The sequence below is a fragment of the Alnus glutinosa genome, chromosome 3, assembly GCF_958979055.1.
Source record: "Alnus glutinosa chromosome 3, dhAlnGlut1.1, whole genome shotgun sequence".
Lineage (NCBI taxonomy): Eukaryota > Viridiplantae > Streptophyta > Magnoliopsida > Fagales > Betulaceae > Alnus > Alnus glutinosa.
This window is the reverse complement of record NC_084888.1, coordinates 19,350,302-19,370,346: the sequence shown is the minus strand read 5'-3', so window position 1 is coordinate 19,370,346 and position 20,045 is coordinate 19,350,302. Positions and strand designations below refer to the sequence as shown.

The 20,045-nt window shown below is 41.4% G+C and overlaps 1 protein-coding gene across 1 annotated transcript in view; it reads left to right on the top strand.

Annotated features, from left to right (window-relative positions):
• Window positions 1-17,812, top strand: part of LOC133864441 (transcription termination factor MTERF2, chloroplastic) — a 31,714-nt gene extending 13,902 nt beyond the window's left edge. The window contains exons 6-7 of the mRNA XM_062300778.1: window positions 16,825-17,042; window positions 17,306-17,812. Coding sequence (XP_062156762.1) covers window positions 16,825-17,042; window positions 17,306-17,645 — 558 coding nt within the window. The 3' untranslated portion in view covers window positions 17,646-17,812. The remainder of the gene's footprint in view (window positions 1-16,824; window positions 17,043-17,305) is intronic.
• The last annotated feature ends 2,233 nt before the right edge of the window (window positions 17,813-20,045 follow it).

The window sequence follows — 20,045 nt, the reverse complement described above, 5'->3', positions numbered from 1 at the left end:
TTATTGAGAAGATAGAGCGTCATTTGACTAGTTGGAAATGGATGTATCTGTCTAAGGGTGGTAGAGTTACCCTCATCAAGATTACACTTTCCAATTTACTTACGTACTTCGTGGCCCTATTTCCTCTCCCTGTGGTTGTTGCTTACTGTATTGAGAAGTTTCTATGTATTTTTTATGGGGTGGGCTAGGCAAAGAGTTCAAATATCATCTGGTAAGTTAGGTCAATGTTTATACGCCAATTTTTGAAGGAGGGCTAGGGGTTCGGAACTTGTTGATGTTCAAGTGTGCTCTCTTAGGAAAATGGCTTTGGCGCTATGGGCTTGAGAGAAAAGTTTGGTGGAGAGTGGTTGTGGACTCTAAATTTGGAAGTTCATGGGGTGGGTAGTGCTCTATTGAGCTTCTGGGGGCATATGGAGTGAGGTTATGGAAGAATATTAGGAAGGGTTGGTAGAAAATAAAGAGAGAAGGAAAATTCTTATTACTTGCTTGTAATTGTTTCATACGATTGCATAGTTTTAAATAGAAGAAACCTATAGACTAATATGGAAAGAAATAAAGACAATATTACAATCAGAATAAATAAAGAAAAATCATAGTATGTCGGCAGTTACCATCTTCAACACTCCTTCTCAAGGTTTTTTTAATAAGTAAGAAAAGTTTTAGTAAAATGCGTAAGGCGCTCCTAAGTACACAAGGAGTATACACGAACAACCAAACCAGCCCACAAAAGGAAGAAGCAAACCCACAAGGACCTAATCCCTTAAACACAAAACCCACAAAGAGCAACCCACAAAAAGAAAAAAGAACCCCCAAAAAAAGAACCCTAAAAAACCAAAAACCCTCAAACCTGAACCCTCAAGAAGCATTCCCCGCTACCGCACATGAGCCTTCCCTTTCCTATGCCGAGTGGACGCACTTGCATCTCCGTAGTTGATGGAGCTTACCAAATTCAAAATCTCTCTCCTGCCTTTGGACTTCGGACATGCAACCTTAACTTTTCGAAGAAAGTCCTCTTGAAAGGTATCCAGAATCGCCAAGGACGGATATTCATTTTTATTACTATCCACTTCCTAATCCAAAGCCATGCTGGGAGGAAGAATACCCAAAGGGTACGGGGAATCACCAGCCTCCCCATCCCAAATCTCATCACTTTGCTCCCACACAACTATCTCTCCAGATGGATCAAACCATATTGGCCACTTATGAGATTGGGACAAACCATTCACCCTGAATTCATTGCCCTTTTCAGCGATTGGAGAGGCGCAACCACTCAAAGGAGAGAGAACACTCGGGAGAAGAAATCCTTCTCAAAGAAGGCTAGACGGAGGAGACTTACCGAGCACTCCTCCAGCTGGCTTCGGCGAGGACTGGACCACGGTCCCACCCATGGCCTGAGAAGAAGCCCCCAAAAACGGTGTTGAGGAGCACCGAGGGTTGTCACAGCCTCATCATACAAAGAAGTATCCATCTGAGCAGTTTTTGCCTTCGATCTCAGTTGGTATCTCAGAACCGATTTGGACTCGGACGGGTAGATGGGACCCCACTCTCCGACATCATCAGAAGAGAAAAGCAGAGCCTTTCTCCCAACTGCCTCCTCAAACAGAGAAGTATCCATCTGAGCAGTTTTTGCCTTCGATCTCCGGTGATATCTCAGAACGGATTTGGACTCCGACGGGTAGATGCGAGCCCCACTTTTTGACATCACCGGAAGAGAAAAGCGGAGCCTTTCTCCCAACGCAGCCGCTCCAAAGAAGAGGCACCGAAAACTAACCCAACTTCAGAGGACTCAAGTGCCGGAGAAAACCCCTCAGAAGGCTATGTCTCACATGCCCAGCTTGGATAAGGCTGAATGAAAAATACTACTAGACACACCCTTTGTCAACATATCCGTCAGTTGTTCTTTTGTCTTCACATATGGTGTGCAGATGATACCTTCTCGGAGCTTTTCTTTAATAAAGTGTCGAACAATTTCAATATGCTTGGTTCGATCATGTTGGACTAGATTATGAGCAATACTGATTGCTGCTTTATTATTACAATACAATTGATTTGAGTCGTTTGAGTCAAACCCAAGCTCTTTCAAGAGTATCGTCAACCATAATGTTTCACACACTCCTTGAGCTATAGCTCTAAATTCTGCTTTTGCACTAGATCTAGCAACCATAGACTATTTCTTGCTCCACCATGTAACCAAATTACCTCTTACAAATGTGCAATAACTTGACGTGGATCGTCGATCCATAATCGAGCCAACCAAATTTGCATCTGTATAGGCTTCTATTTTGAAATGATCATGTTGAGAAAACAACAGCCCTTTACCTGGTGAGGATTTTAAGTAGCGAAAAATGTGATAAATTGCTTCCATATGAGGCTCTCGTGGAGAATGCATAAATTGACTCACCACACTAACCGCATATGCAATGTCTGGACGGGTATGAGATAAATAAATCAACTGTCTAACCAATCGTTGGTATATGCCCTTATCCACCAAAGGGCTCTCTACCTTCTCCCAGTTTAACATTTACCTCTATTGGATTGTCAGTGGCTTTACATCTGAGCATTCCTATTTCCTTAAGAAGATCAAGTATGTATTTTTGGTGGGAGATAAATATACCATGCTTTGACCTTGCTATCTCAATGCCAAGAAAATATTTCAGACTCCCCAAGTCCTTTATTTCAAACTCATTAGCAAGACAGTGTTTTAAGTTCTGTATCTCCCCATCATCATTTCTTGTTAAGACAATATCATCAACATACACAATTAAAGCTGTTACCTTTCCTTGAGAGGAATGCTTAATGACGAGTGTATGATCACCCGACTTTGCTTGTAACCAAATCTCTGCATAGCTCGGGAAAATCGCTCGAACCATACTCTTGGAGATTGTTTTAGGCCATACAAAGCCTTCTTTAGTTTGCACACTTTTCCCACTAAGGATGAATCTTCCAATCCAGGGGGAATTTCCATGTATACTTCTTCTTCTAGGTCTTCATGGAAGAAATGCATTTTTTCACATCAAATTGATGTAGAGGCCAATCCAAGTTTGCAGCTATAGACAGTAGAACCCTAATTGAGTTCATCTTTGCTATTGAAGCAAATGTTTCCTCATAATCAATCCCATAGGTCTGAGTAAAGCCTTTTGCAACAAGTCTGACTTTGTATCGTTCCACAGAACCATCGACCTTATGCTTGATAGTGACCACCAACTTACAGCCAACAACCTTCTTTTCATTAGGTAATTTAACCAAATCCCAAGTCTTGTTTTTGTGAAGAGCTTTTGCATCGCTGCCCTCCATTTTGGATCACTAAGTGTTTCCTGTAGATTTCTAGGGACAGACAAAAAAGACAATTTGGATACAAAGAAATGATATGATGAAAAAATGTGTTGATAAGAAACAAAATCAGAAATTGGATGGTGTGTACATGACCTAACTCCTTTGCGTTGTGCAATGGGCAGAAGGTATTACATAATTCATATCAGAAGTAGAAGTAGTATTACCTGAGCCAGGATTAGATGTTTGGCATGTAGCATCAGGAATGGTCTTATTTTTTTCGTTCATTAGTAAGCTATTGTTGCTCCGGCTTCGGCATAGGAATAGGGACAGGTAACAGAGTCAAAAAAATCCTCTTCAATCTTACTCTCCCCCTGAAGAGGAGTTTGGGATGAAGAGAAGTATGATTGTGGTTCAAAGAAAGTGACATCCATAGAGACAAAGTGTTTTCTCGATGGGGGGTGATAACATTTGTACCCGTTCTGGTAGCAGAATAGCCCACAAAAACACATTTGAGGGCGTGAGGGTCTAACTTACTTCTAGCAGGAACATGAACATGGACAAAGCAAACACAACAAAAAAACTTTTGGAAAAAACACCTTTTGACGTAGGGAAAGGTGGGGACAACACCTCGAGAGGTGTTTTGAAATCTAATACCTGAGAATGCGTCCTTTTGATGAGATATGTAGCAGTGAGTAAGGCGTCCCCCTAATAAGATTTGGGAACATGCGTGTCAAGCATTAGGGATCAAGTTACCTCTAAAAGATGCCGATTTTTCTGTTCAACAACACTATTTTCCTGCGGAGTATCGACATGTGGTTTGGTGTATAATACCTTGCTCTCGAAAATACGTCTCAAGATTACCAAACATATATTCACCTCCATTGTCATAATGAACAACTTAGGATAACTCAGTAGAGCTACATTGGAGGATATTTCTTTTGGCCTCTATTGTTACTTGTTGTGGAGTTTAAGGGGCATTTCTGTTCATGATTTCCGTGAATGGCTGTCCTTGAAGCTTTGAATGGAGTTTAGGAATATATCCTCCTTTGGTACTTAAGGAGATGGAGAGGCGGTGTTGCGTGGAGGGAAAGTCGTTTGTGTTTACGGTAGTAGAAGGAGCCTCGGTGGTGAGACTGGAAGAAAGGAGGAGGAATTTCTCAGGGCTGGTACTGCTTGGTGCTCAAAGTGTTGGTTGGCTAGTGTCGACGATGGAGAGTTTGCTGTGGTACCCGGGGGATAAGGACTTTGTTAGGTCCTGCAGAGAGGGGTCTAAGGTGCTTATTGTTAGATGAGGTGGTAACGCAGGTGGTAGATTCCTCGAAGTGGCAGCTTATGCTGTGGGTGGCCGGAGAGGGATTATCTACTTTCCTGAAGGGTATGAGGGGTGGGGCTGGAGGAAAGTCGTTATTGAGTTGGGGAAGGTCAGAGATTTTCTTAATTTCCCGGATGGGCATGGCTTGTTGCGTTCAACATCAAATCCAGAGAAGATGCGGAGAGCAGGTGATGTTGATGTTGATATTGAAGGTTCTGCCCCTTCAGTCCTTGTCGTCTCTCCCGGCAAAATCGGAGTCTTCCTTCGTGGAGGTTCTGTGCAGGGGCGCCAATTGCCTGGAGGTGGAGAAGAAGCTATCTCTCCCAGTGGTTCCGGTAGAGGCGAAGCACCGTGTTCTCTCGGTGAAGGAGAAGAAGCTGTACCGTTCAGAGAAGCCTTCGGTAAAGGTCCCTTGTGACCGTTGTGATGCAGAGAACGTGGAGGAAGGGATGGGTGTCAGTCGGCTGCTTGAAAATTCTGCTGCTCGAGGCAAGAAGGATATCTTCCTTGGTGATCACTCTGCAGATTCTCAGCTGACAGGTGTGGTTCACACGTTCCCCTCTCTTTTGTTGTGGAAAAGCCAGCTGGAGAAGTTGAAGGCTGACGTGGACCAAGTTCTTAGCAGAGTTTGTGAGGGGCTTTCTTCGTTTGGGCCTGGCCTTAAGTCCAAACGAGTTGGGCGGAAGAACAAGACCAAGAAAAAGAAGAGGAGATTGCGTTGGGTCCTAATAGTCCCAAAACCCATCGTCTCGGACCCATTAGCTAATTCGTCTGTGTGTCCAGAGGTGGATCCGTCGCCGACGTCGGGTTACGGTGGGTCAGAGAAACATTCGGCAGTCTTTGAGTTTTCCGGTGGGTCTTATTCTATGTCGCTTTCATCTGGTCTATCTGGTCCGGAGCTTCGGTCTCCCAAACCCGTGCGAGGTCCTCAGCTTGATTACGGGGCAGCGGTTTTGGAGGATGGTGTGGGTTCGCCTGAGTTGCTGGGCTTCTCTTCGGTGAGTCCAGAGATTTCCGGTGGGTCGGATTCTTCCACTGTTATCCCTGTTTTGGCTAGCTTGGCCCCCCAACTGGAACCTAATTCTGGGATTTCGCTGTCCGTTCTTGGTCTGGAGACCAATCTTGTTTCAGGTGTTTCTCAGGTGCATGTAGAAGATGCGTTGGGTGTCGGGGCTGGTTCGAACCCTCCGGTTTCTTTGGTTGTTTCAAAGTTTTCCCCCTCTATTTCTCCGTTGGTTTCTGGCCTTTCCCTTAAGTCTTGTTCTGGTTTGGGGTGTAGGAATGGGTTGGATATTGTTTCGATCCTGGAGGAGGGAGTTTTTCCTGGGGGCATTCCTTGTAAGCAGGAGGGTTCAAAGGAGATGTCCTCTTTTGGTGCTCAATCTGTTCTAAGGTCTGCGATAGTGGAGGGTGGTGTAGGTGATGAGGTGGAGGGTTTGAGCCCGTTATCAATTCTGCCTCTGGCAGTGGAGTTGGACAAGGATTCAAGCTTGAATGTGTCTCCTAGATGGGTGATGGCGAGGGTGACGAGTTACTATAAACTAATGGGATAATTGCACCGTTGGTCCCTATGGTATGCCATAATTATTTTTCACTCCATATGGTTTAAAAAGTTCATGGGAGGTCCCTGTGCTATGTAATAATTACAAATCGATCCCTAGCGTCAAATTCTGTTAAATTTTTTAACAGATTCTTTCAAATGCCACGTCAGCGCCACGTGTCGCCAATAAGATGGCGACACGTGTCCATCTTAATAAAAAGTATAAATTTATTAAAAAATAAATAAATATACTTATTTAAAAAAAAAATTAAAATTCAAAAAAAAAAAAAAACCAAAAAAAAAAAGCAGCAAGGGGTGGCTGGGCCACCCCCAGTGGTCGGGGGTGGCGCGCAGCCACCCCCAGTTGCATGGGGGTGGCCTTCGGGCCACCCTTTTAAGATCCAGGAGTGGCCCGATGGCCACCCCCAGCCACTGGGGGTGGCCGCGGGCCACCCATGCCACCCCTGGGGGTCTTGCTTCCCTTTTTTCTTTTTTTCTTTTTTTCTTTTTTTCTTTTTTTTAAAAAAAAAATAAGTATTTTTATTTATTTTTTAATAAATTTATATTTTTTTTTATTAAGATGGACACGTGTCGCACAGGGACCTCCCATGAACTTTTTAAACCATAAGGAGTGAAATAATTATGGCATACCACAGGGACCAACGATGCAATTATCCCTAAGCTAATAGGAGTGTCTTGTGACCAATTTGAAGATAAATTGTTGGCTTTGTTTGAACTAATTGAAGCCAGGCGGGCCGATTCTTCGGCTACGGTTCCCACTGCGTCAGGAGTGAAAGGTCATAGGGAGATTAAGCGGTTGGATTGTTCCATTAACTATGACAAGAAGGGGGAGGAATCTTATAGAAGGAGAGGTAAGGGTAGGGGCTTGTTTGGTGTTAATGAAACTTAAAATTCTATCGTGGACTGTTAGGGGGATTAATGAGCTAGACAAGAGGTTGCGTATTAAAGGGCTCATTAGAGATTGGAAGGTTGATTTGGTGTGTTTGATGGAGACTAAAATGGAAGTCATTTCTAGAGAGGTGGTTCGAAGTTTATGGGGTTGCCGTCATGTGGATTGGTGTTTTATGGGGGCTAGTGGGGCGTCAGGTGGGATTCTAATTATGTGGGATAGGAGGGTTGTGGAGAAGGTAGATGATTGCGTGGGTCGATATACGTTAGCTGTTTCGCTGCGTAACGTTGATGATAATTTTATGTGGGCGTTTGGGGGTGTGTATGGGCCTAATGATGATGGAGAGAGGAGGGTGTTGTGGAATGAGATGGCTGGATTGATGAGTTGGTGGGATAGGCTGTGGTGTTTTGGGGGAGATTTCAATGTGGTGCGGTTTCCAAGTGAGCGTTCCGGTGTTGGTGGTTTTTCTGTTGCTATGGAAGAGTTCTTTGAGTTCATTCATGGGCAAAGTTTGGTGGATGTTCCTCTCCAAGGAGGGCATTTCACTTGGTCCAATAATCAGGTATGGTCTAAAATTGATAGATTCCTTTTATCTTCGGAATGGGAAGAACATTACCCTGATGTGTCACAAAGTCGTTTGCCTAGACTTGTATCGGATCATTTTCCTTTGATGTTGGATTGTGGAGCGCAAAGAGAAGGGAAAGGATACTTCAAATTTGAAAACATGTGGCTCAAATCCAATGGCTTTGTAGATCTTGTGCAACGTTGGTGGGAGTCTTATGTTTTTCAAGGTTTGCCAAGTTTTGTGCTGGCTAACAAGTTGAAAGCTTTAAAGGTGGATTTGAAGAAATGGAATGCGGAGGTTTTCGGGGAGGTGGGGAAGAAGAAGAAGGAATTATTGGAAGGTATTAATGAGCTGGAGTGTTTTGAAGAAGCTCGGGGGCTAGTGGAGGAGGAGCGGGTTCAGAAGTCAGACATGATCAGGGAGCTGGAAAAAACTCTCCTGTGTGAGGAGGTTAATTGGAGGCAAAAATCTCGGGCTCTGTGGCTAAAGGAAGGGGATAATAATACTAAATTCTTTCACAGGATGGCTAATTCGCATCGGAGGTTCAACCATGTGGGAGTCTTAAGGATCAATGGGGCTTTGTCTTCTAATCCGGTGGAAATTAAGGATCATATTGTGAATTATTACGACTCACTGTACACTGAGCAAAATTCATGGCTGCCAAGGGTGGATGGGATTTCTTTCTCCTCCATTGATGCGGATGAGTGTCTCTGGTTAGAATGAGGTTTTGAGGAACTTGAGGTGTGGGAGGTGGTGCGGGAGGTGGTGCGGGAGATGAACGGGGATAAGGCTCCGGGTCCAGATGGTTTTTCTATGGCGTTCTTTCAGCAATGTTGGGGGGTTCTCAAAAAAGATATTATGGCAGTATTTTCAGAATTTCATAATAGTTGCCAGTTTGAGAGGAGCTTGAATGCAACTTTTGTTTCCCTTATTCCTAAGAAGGCAGATGCGTTGGAGGTTAAGGATTTTAGGCCTATTAGTTTGGTGGGAGGGGTCTACAAAATTATTTCTAAGGTCCTTGCTAACAGGCTCAAATCAGTGTTGGAAAAAATTATTTCGAGCTCTCAGAATGCTTTTATTGGTGGAAGGCAAATCTTGGATTCAGTTCTTATAGCCAATGAATGTTTGGATAGCCAATTGCGGTCAGGGGAGGTCGGGTTATTGTGCAAACTGGATTTGGAGAAAGCTTATGATCACGTGAATTGAGATTTCCTTCTTTACATGCTTCAGAGGTGTGGGTTTGGGGAGAGGTGGAGGAAATGGATTAAATTTTGCATATCGTCAGTAAAATTTTCCATTTTGGTTAATGGTACCCCTTTTGGTTTTTTTCAGAGCTCGTGGGGGATTAGGCAAGGTGATCCTCTTTCTCCTTTACTGTTTGTGGTGGTTATGGAAGCGCTCAGCAGGATGTTGTATGCGTCTATGCGTCAAGGATTGCTGTCAGGTTTCTTAGTGGGTCTTAGGGGTAATGAAGCTTTAGTGGTGAATCACTTACTGTTTGCGGATGATACCTTAATTTTATGTGGAGCACAGGCTGAGAACGTTCGAAATTTGAGGTGTACTTTCTTATGTTTCGAAGCGGTGTCAGGGTTGAGGATCAATTTAGGCAAGTCCGAATTGGTCCTTATTGGCGAGGTGGAAGATGTGGAGTCTTTGGCACATATTCTGGGTTGTAAAATTGGGTTTCTGCCGATGACTTATTTGGGTATGCCGTTGGGAGCGTCTTTCAAGTCTATTTCTATTTGGAATGGGGTTATTGAGAAGGTGGAACGAAGGCTGGCTAGTTGGAAGAAACTTTATTTATCCAAGGGTGGTAGGGTGACGTTGATTCACACTACTCTCTCTAGCATTCCTTCTTATTATTTATCTTTGTTCCTTATTCCTGTGAGTGTAGCTAAGAAACTGGAGCGGCTTCAAAGGGAATTTCTGTGGAGTGGTATGGGTGATGAGGCTAAATTTCATCTAGTCCATTGGCATCGTATTTGTACTCTAATAAAGGCTGGTGGACTGGGAGTTCGTAATGTTATCAATTTTAATCATGCCTTATTGGGGAAGTGGATCTGGAGATTTTCTCAGGAGCGCGATGCTTTATGGAGATCGGTGATTGAGGTGAAGTATGGGAGTGTGAGGGGAGGTTGGTGTTCTTTGCCGGTGACGGGGCCTTTTGGAGTCGGTGTTTGGAAGTTTATTCGAAAGGGGTGGGATAATGTTGTCAAGTTTTTGCGTTTTGAGGTGGGTGATGGGTCTCATATTCACTTCTGGCATGATTTATGGTGTGGGGATAGGCCTCTCAAGCTTGGTTTTCCAGCTTTATTTTCTATTGCGCGTTTTCCTGAAGCTTGGGTGGTGGATAATTTGTCTGTGGTAGGAGGCGTGGCTCATTGGAATGTTCTCTTTACGCGCAATGTTCAAGATTGGGAGGTGGAGATGGTGATGTCCTTCTTCGAACAGTTATACTCTACTAGGGTTCGGCATGGGGAGGTTGATAGGGCGGGGTCGATTCTTTCCAAGAGGAGGAATTTTGAAGTGAAGTCTTTTTATAGAGCTTTAGTTTGTCACGAGACGACTTCCTTTCCTTGGAAGAGTATATGGTGTGTCAAAGCTCCGAAGCGGGTTGCGTTCTTTGTCTGGACAGCGGCTTTAGGGAAGATTTTAACTCATGACTATTTACGTAGGCGTGCTATTGTGGTGGTAGAGTGGTGTGTTATGTGTAAGAAGCATGGGGAATCCGTTGATCATCTTCTTCTTCATTGTGACGTGGCTCAGATTGTTTGGAGTTCTTTTTATAGATTGTTTGGGGTGGAGTGGGTTATGCCTAGTAGTGTTGTGGATTTATTTAGTGCTTGGGGCACTTTGCTGGGTCGTGGTCTTGTTCACCGTATTTGGAAGCAGGTTCCTCTATGTGTCTTGTGGGGCTTGTGGCGTGAGAGAAATTCGAGGCTTTTTGAGGATGTGGAGGTACAGGTTGGGGCTCTTTGTAGAAATGTGCTTAATATGCTATATCTTTGGGTGTTGGCGCATAGCTTGGGTAGTATGCCGTACGCTGATTTTTTACTTTCTTGTTCGTTTCAGTCCTTTTTTTAGGGGCTCCTTTGTATACTTCCTGTGTACTAGGGTTGCGCCCCTCTGCGCTTTTTAATGAATTCATACTTATCAAAAAAAAAAAAATGAACAATTTTTTTCATGGTATTAAACTGAGTCTGAACCATCTTGTGAAACATTCGAAACATAGAAAACACTTCACTTTTGTCCTTTAACAAGTAGATCCATGGGGTCTGAGAAAAATCATCAATAAAGGAGACAAACCACCGATAACTAGATAAAGAGACCACTCGTGAAGGGCCCCACAGATCAATATGAATGAGAACAAAAGGTGCATTACTTTTATTGATACTAGGAGAAAAAGACACACGATGGTGTTTTGAAAGTCCACAAGTTTCACATTGAAACTTAGATACATTATTATGCAAAAATAGCGCAGGAAACATGCGTTGTAAAATTAAAAAGTAAGGGTGCCCTAAGTGTTGATGCCTAAGCCAAATTCTAGTTGCAAAGTCATCCGCCCGAACCATATGATAAGCCTGTATGAGCCGACTTTGTGTGTTGGGCTGAGAGTCCAGATAGTACAAGCCATCCTTCAAGCTACCACTGCCAATCATCTTCCTTGTGACTAGGTCTTGAAAGAAGCAATAGTAGAGTAAAAAATTACTCGACAGTTCAACTCAATGGTAATACGTGCAATGGATAATAGATTAGCAGCAATATTAGGGACATGAAGGATTGAGGCCAAGGTCATAGAAGGGGTGACAGAAACAGATCCTTTACCTGACATTGGCGACAGAGAATTGTCAGCTATTCTAACTTTGTCTATACCTGAACAAGGATTAGATGACGAAAAATAAAGGAAACATACCAGTCATATGATTAGAGGCACCAGAGTCAATGATCCACAGATCATTAGAGGGGGTAGCAGATGCATGCAAAGCAATGGCTAAATTACCTGTAAGAACGAAGGAGAATGCAGCAGAAGGTGTGTCTAATCGAGACATAAGTCGACGAAGTGCTTCTATCTTGTCTTTACTTAGTCCCTCCATATCAGTAGTAGAGGGATGAGTATTAAGTGTGGGAATGGTCATCTCAATTGTGGAAGTATGATGGGCTCGAGGCTTGGTTCCTCCACTTGTGCGACCCCCACGATCTCGAGTAGGACGGCCATGAAGTCTCCAGCAAGTCTTCCAAGTATGTCGCGACCTATTACATGCATTTGCTATTCTGCCACTATCACGAACTTTGAAATTATCTCTCAAAGTGTGTTGAGATGTACCCACAAGAGCAGATTGGGTCTGTGAACTGGGATAAAGCATGGTGCTACGAAGACTCTCCTCAATTTGAATGTATGAAAAAAGCTCTTGTAGTGATGGAAGAGGTTCCTTCCCAAAAATCTGAACCCGCACAGGATCATACTCTGAATTCAATCCACTTAAGAACTCATAAATGCGTTCCTCTTCAATCATCTTAATTTTAATGGCATCAGCAGTACACACAGATTGCAAATTCTGTTAATGATCTAACTCCTGCCACAAACTACGGAGCTTATGAAAATAAGTGGCTACTAGCCAATCACCTTGGGTTAGTCCATGGATTCGACACTGCAAGTCATATTTTAGTGTAGCATTCCCCACTTTGGAATATGTCTGAGCAGCAGCATCATCCCAAACCTCTTTTGTTGTATGAAGAAATAAGTACCATTGATTGATTTCCGCTTGCATTGAATGCAACAACCATGCCATGACAGTAGAATTTTCTGTTTCCCATTTATCATAAGTAGGATCATTGGGCTTTGGTTCTTGAATTCTACCATTCAAGTATCCCATCTTCCCTTTGCTCTTAATAGACAAAAGAGCAGATTATGATAAAAGATAATTGAGCCCATCCAATTTGATAGTTGTGATTTGAAGTGTTGGATTTTCACCATGGGAGGTCACTTGACTCGTTACCCTTTTCGTCTTATTTGTCTCTGACATTTTTAAATCAGACACCCAACCAAATAAATTGCTCCAACACAACCGGTGGGCTCAAAAAAGATTACAAGTAAAAGAGAATACTAAAATTGAACCATAAAAGAATACTGATTATTCTACAATTAGCATCTGCCCTTTTCTTTTTTCTTTTTTTCCTAAACTGCAGGCCGTTTATGTCATACTTGTTTTTGCTAAACTGCAAGTCGTTTCATTAGGGCTGAATGACAGAGCAGTAACTCCCTTCTGAACGACATGTCATTCTCAACTAGTCATAGAATGACGTATCGTTTAGTCATGCAGAACAGAATCGTTTTGCTGTCGTTAGATGTGACGTCCTACATCGCCTGGGAATGAGGATGTGCTTATATGCATAAATGCACCCTTTATGACACAACGCGTTTTAAAGCCGTGATGGTTATGAACCTATCAGAACTCCGCAGTTAAGCGTGTTTCTGCGAGAGCAATCCCAGGATGGGTGACCTCCTGGGAAGTCTGGTTTGGGGAGCCAAAAGCAGACAATATTGTGTCATTGGGGGTGGGTCGTTACAAATGGTATCAGAGCCATTGCCCAGCCTGAGATGGTGGGAGCGTGCACAAGCCCAATGAGGGACGCCAGCGGGGACGCTGGGTCCAAAGAGGGGGTGATTGTGACGTCCCACATCGCCTGGGAATGAAGATGTGCTTATATGCATAAATGCACCCTTTATGACACAACGCGTTTTAAAGCCGTGATGGTTATGAACCTATCAGAACTCCGCAGTTAAGCGTGCTTCTGCGAGAGCAATCCCAGGATGGGTGACCTCCTGGGAAGTCTCGTTTGGGGAGCCAAAAGCGGACAATATTGTGTCATTGAGGGTGGGTCGTTACATTAGAGGTCCACGCGCTGTCGGTCACGTACTCCAATAGGCCTCTAAAACTCCAGATCAAAACAGAAATCGCCGAACAAGCCAAGGAAGACCACCTTGTTCACAATTGATTCATCAAACACAGTTGAAAATAAAATATGACTTCTAAACAACCAAGTGTGTGTTTGTGTTTAACAAAATATCGTAAATGCGAAAAAGAAAATAGACAAGATATTTGTTGACGAAGTGGAAACTCTGTGAAGAGAAAAACCATTCCGGGACAGCCAAACCCAGGAAATTCACTATCCAAAGACAAAGCAAGTTATAAAGCACTCGTACTCATAAAAACTATTACAGTAGTCATACCTTTTAACTATAACACGAAGCACATCGTGAACGTTTCTCAACCAAGTCTCCTACTTGAAGGGGTCTTTGATGAATTCATTTACCTTAGGGCCGACCCCTAAGATAGACTTCACACGAACAAAGGTAGCACACACCGGCAATGGCTAGAGAGCTAGCGGATCTTCAATTCTCCCTAAACACCCTCTCTAAGCACTGTGGAATTTTATACTGAATTTTTACAAATAACAAGCCTAGAGCCCTCTTTATATGGGCTTCAGAAGACAAATTCGAACTTTGACTATGGAGCGTCCGGACGGAAGATAGCCTCGTCCGGACAGTCTTCTACGACCGTCTCTCTAGAATAGCGCGATTCTTCTCAAAACAAGACCACGTCCGGGCGGTCTTCGCTGTAACTCCTCTCCGCGCTCGTAAAGGAAACCCGAAATATTCTAGATATCGTCTGGACAAGTTGCCACGTCGTCCGAACGTCTTGTAGAAACTTTCCAAACAAGTGTCGACTGAAATCTAACTCCGAGTTGAAATTGGAGAAGCTTGACTTAGCGTCCGGACGGTGTTGCCCTGACGTCCGAACGTTTTCATCGTTGAAGCTTCTAGACACTGTGGGGCGTCCGGACGCCTTTAAAGGCCCGTCTAGACGGTTGCACTGGAACTGACTAGCTGACTTGGAATTTGCATGGAATCTTCATGAACATCTTCTAGAAACTTGTGTCAAGGCACATAGCTTGAAATAAACACTGTCCATAAAATTTGAAGATTCTAAATAAGACTGATAATCCTGTTTAAATAGCAACCATTACATAAAGTGTTTTTGTCATTCAGAATGTAGCCAACATAAAATACTAACAATAGTGATTAGTGTTAGGGATGGATCAAGTGCTCACCAAATCGCCACCATTCGTCAGAGAAACAGCCCAGAGAACGCCAGTTGGACCTTCTGTGGACCGTGCGACTTAGATGATGGTGAGCCACATCTAGTTGCACAATCACAAAGAAGTAACAACGGCTGGCAGAGAAAAAAAAAAAAAAAGAACCGAAGAACCCAAAACAAAGGAACCCTAATTCGGTTCTGATACCATATAGAAAATAAAGAGAGAAGGAAAATTCTTATTACTTGCTTGTAATTTTTTCATATGATTGCATAGGTTTAAATAGAAGAAACCTATAGATTAGTATGTAAAGAAATAAAGACTATTACAATCATAATAAATAAAGAAGAATCATAGTATGTTGGTAGTTTCCATCTTCAACAGGGTTGGGGGAAGTTTTCAAGTCATACCAAATTTGGGGTGGGAGATGGCTTCAAAATTAGATTTTGGCACGACCTATGGTATGAGGATAGGACCCTTAAGGATGCTTTTCCAGATTTATTTGGTATTACTTGCGCAAAAGGATGCTTTTGTTGTGGCTCTCCTAGAGCTTTCCGATGTCTCAATTCAGTGGAACGTGAGCTTTGGTAGGGTGGTTGAGGATTGAGAGGTGGATGTCTTTGTCTCATTCTTTGGGGTGTTGTATTCAGTTAGAGCGAGATGGGAAGGTGAAGACAAGTTAAGGTGGATCCCCACCAAAAGAGGTTTGTTGTTAAATTCTTCTATAGTGTCATGGCTTGTAATGACAGATTTCGTTTCCCATGGAAGATTCCTTTCAGGGTGGCATTTTTTGCTTGATTGACAGCCCTTGGGAAGATCTTAACTATAAATAATTTCAAGAAGTGGCACATCATTGTGGTCGATAGGGGCTGCATGTGTAAAATGAATAGAGAGTCCGTGGACCATCTTCTTCTCTATTGTGAAGTTACTTCTGCCATTTGGAATGTGTTTTTCAGTCAATTTGAGTTGTCTTGGGTTATGCCTATATTTGTTAGTGGACTGCTGGCAGCTCTCGGAGTGTTGTGCGAAAAATGTTGCATTCGAGCCTTTTGTGCTGTTTATGGAGGGAGAGGAACGATAAAAGCTCTGATGATCGTGAGAGGATTTTGGGGGAGATTCAGTCTTTATTATTCAATACTCTGTATCTTTAGACAGTTGCTTTAGTTTATATCTTTTGGTAATAAGTTATCATATATTTTTTTTTTTTTTTTTTGCTCCTAACTAGGTGTTTTCTCGTATACTTCCTGTGTATTTGGGAGTGCTTTACCTTTCTAATGATATTTCGAATACTTATAAAAAAAAGTTTGAAGGCTCTTCTTCAATTGTACCCTTTAGTGTGCTAGGTTGGAGAATTTTTTTTTTGATAAGTAATTCCCGAACAATCCTTAAAGTACCTTGAATTCCCAGTTGACCGCCAATGCTTGTGTACCCACCATGCCTTGGTCTTACTGATTGTGGGTACACTTCAACTATGAACATGATTCATGATGCCCAAGATATATATATATATAATTGCAGGTCAACCTGAACTGCTTGAACACATCTGTCATAATGACTACCATTCATCTCAAGCGGCTCCCATGTTAGAGTGAATCTTATCCAATATTTAGTGGGTTGTTAGACTAGAAGAAGAATGAAAGATGTTCAAAATGGAGGGGATCCGAAACTCGAAATGCCTGTCTATCTGTGAAGTAGTCGGCAGTCATTTATCAGGATCCAGCTCCAGTGAGCCTATGTCAAGTACATCGAGTGACCTGAAATACGATGTTCCTTTTCATGGCAGTTCGGGGATTGATTCACGTTTAGGCATGTTGATAGTGCCTACTATTCATAGATTGGGCGTACTAGCATTTCAGACCATTTTATGTAAGTACCTTATTTGAGAGTCCCCCCTAAGGGCCTGTAACATATTGTTAAATTTCCCTACCACCAACCTTTTGCCATGTTGTCTCAGTGTATACAAAACTCTCCAAGTGATTCAATTGGGATGAAGGTAAAATCATGAGATTATTTGTTGATGATATCTACCAAGAATGAGATTATGTCAAATGCAACTGACACGCTTTTAAAGTGCGCACATAATTTTGTCAAAGTTTATTTAGTATTTTTCTAATTGCTATGTATAGGTCATTTCATTTTTGGAAGATCTGGGACTTGATAAAGAAAATATTCAAAGGATAATTGGTCGATGCCCCGAAATTTTTGCTACCAGCATCGAGAAAACTCTCAAGAAAAAACTTGAGTTCCTCACTGATATTGGTGTTTCAAGAGCGCACCTTCCTCGTGTAATAAAAAAATATCCCGAGCTTCTTGTGACTGACGTTGACAGAACTTTACTTCCTAGGTAAATGCTCTTTTGCTTAAATAAATACAATAGCCATTGCTTCATTATTTCCTACTTCTAAAGGGTTACAAATTTCACCAATTATCTTTTTTATTTTTTATTTATTTATTATTTTTTTTTAAGCATGATCTCTCTCACATGCTGGAAAAGAAATGAAGATGAATTACTTCAACAGCATCAATGTCTTATTTTTAATGATGACAATGCATAAATCTGGAATTTCAGCATAATTGTTGTCATTGTGAATGGGGTGCGATCTGCAGGATGACGTACTTGATGAGACTTGGGCTATCAGGAAAGGATATTGGATCTATGGTCCGTAGGTTCTCTCCTCTTCTTGGATACAGCATTGACGAGGTTTTGAGACCAAAGGTAGAATTCCTGGTGAACACAATGGAGAAGCCGATAACTGATGTGGTGGACTATCCGAGGTATTTTAGCTACTCATTGGAGAAGAAGATAAAACCGAGATTCTGGGTGCTCAAGGGAAGCAAAGTTGAGAGTAGCTTGAAGGATATGCTGGGCAAAAGCGATGAAGAATTTGCTTCGGAGTATACGAGTCTAGGAAGCATGTCTGTTTCCCTTCCCCCACCACATCAATGAGAGATGAGGTGCTTGTATCATAATGGGTATTTTGTAAATATTATACCTCATATTTAAATATATATTTTTAGTGTCATAACATGTTTTAGAATTGTAGGATAATTAGAAATGTATTTTAAGGTCAATGATGAAAAAAAAAAAAAAAAGAAGAAGAAGAAGAAGAAGAAGAAAGTTTTATTGTATATTATCATGATTATGAATTGGTTATGTTATGTTTTATTGCAAAAACATGTTTGCACAACAAGAAATAATTTTTTTAATGAAAGATCAAACTTTATGAAAAACATGGATCTATTTTAAAATTAAACGGCATAACAGAAACATTTACTTGAAGATCACGACTACGTGGCTTTAATCACGACTACTTGGCTTTAGTGCAAAAAATTGTGTTCTTGCTCAATAAAAACATGTGGTCTCAAGGAATAAGACTTTTAGATTTTCTCGCCAATGACTAATAATAGCCGAGAGTGTTGGCTTTCAACTTGTTCTTCAAAACTTATTTGAAAGTTAATTCAAGAATACTAGTTTTTAGTAAAAAATAAGGGTTAAATACCTTATTGGTACTTGTATTTTTAGTTCTTTTAAATTTAGTACTTGAGTTTTTATTTATTTCATAAGTGATACTTGAGCTTAGGGGTAAAAATCATTTTGGTATTTCTGTTACATTTTTTGTCCGAACATTAATGGTCTGCCACGCGTCAACCACAGTGGTTGACGTGTGGCACTATACAAAAATTGTTTGATGGGTTTTGGCCATTGGGGATGGTCGAACCACCCCTAAGGGCCATCGGGTAGTTCAACCAATTTATTTATTTATTTTTTAAACTGTATTGTTTTTATATAATTTTTAAAGATTTTTTATTTTTATTTTTAATATATTGCCACGTGTCAACTTCAGCGGTAGACGCATGACAGACTGTTAATATTTAGACGGAAAATGTAATAAAAGTACCAAAGTGATTTTTACCCCTAAACTAATGTACCATCTATGAAACAAATGAAAACTCAGGTAATAAATTTAAAAAAGCTAAAAATCAAATACCAATAAGGTATTTAACCCAAAAAATAAAGAACTATGTAGATCAGTCTATAGTTATATTTACTAGAGCTTCAAACGTATCTATTAATAGTCTCTGAATACTAAGGTAGAGAGAGATATAAGCAATGTGAGACAAGTAATATTTTTTAATTATTTTTATTAATTAGAAAATAATTTTTTTTAAAATTAGTTTTCTTAATTTTTAAATTTAAGTCTTTTAAGTTTTTATTTTTATATGCGAGAATTTTGAATGTACACATTTTCTTAGCACACTTATATGCACAGCTAAGAAAATGTGTTTAAAGGTTTTCATCTATACATTGTTTACTTCATTAGCTACGAAAGTGTTTCAAAAAGTAATGTTCAACCAAGGATAGCTATTATTGTAAATTCAAGGTAAAAAATGCAAAAACTAAGCTCATTTTGAAAAGTCAATAATTTTTACAATTACTAAGCCTGTGCACTCATTTATCCTTCTGTGAGAACTTGGTAACCCCATGATTGCATAGATAATGTTCTGGTTGTAGGTGACGAGAGTGTTGATGAGGATTCGGTAGCCTTCTACTTGGGCTACTATGAATGAGGCCATGGGATGCCGTATGCTTTTTGAGTCGAACTATTAGATAGTCTATATTTTGGGGTTTGTACATCATTTTTTTTTTCCGTAACTATGAACACTCATAATGTATGTGGCATTGTGTTGCTTATGATAAGTGTTGAATATTGCACATTCAAGTCCCCTTAACTTGCATATGTTAATTCTTAGCGTTGTTATTTGTTTAATTTTGTGTTTCAGGATTTTATAAGACAGATGCAAGAATTCCAGTGAAAATTGGGCTTAAAGCACACTTTAGAAGAGCATGCTAGTAGCCATGGGATCGAGCGTATCAGCAGAAGGGCTTGAACGCACCTACGCTCGAGCGCCCCACCAGCTAGGCTCGAGCACAATTGAGCTTGAGCTCATCGCTACTTAAGCTCGAGCGCACATACGCTCGAGTGCACTTCCCTTGGGCTCACGCGCACCCGAGTGTACAGCACACGTCAGCAATCCTTTTCCACCTTAGATTGGGTTTTCAGTATCCTACTTAGACTAAGAGATTGACTTTCGATTTTTCTAGGTTTTCTAGGGCTTTTAGGATTATCTTAGTCCTTATAAATAAGCCTCTAAACATTGAAGAAAGACATACTACTATCTGGAAGAATTGAAGAGTAAATCATGGCAAGAGGCCATCTTAGCAGCGTTATGAGTGGCTAAAATCCTTCGTAGGGTATTAATGTAACCCTATCTAAGCACATGTTGGGGATCATGCGCTAATCAAAGTATGTGCAGTAGAATACTGATCTCTAGAAAAATTTTCTTC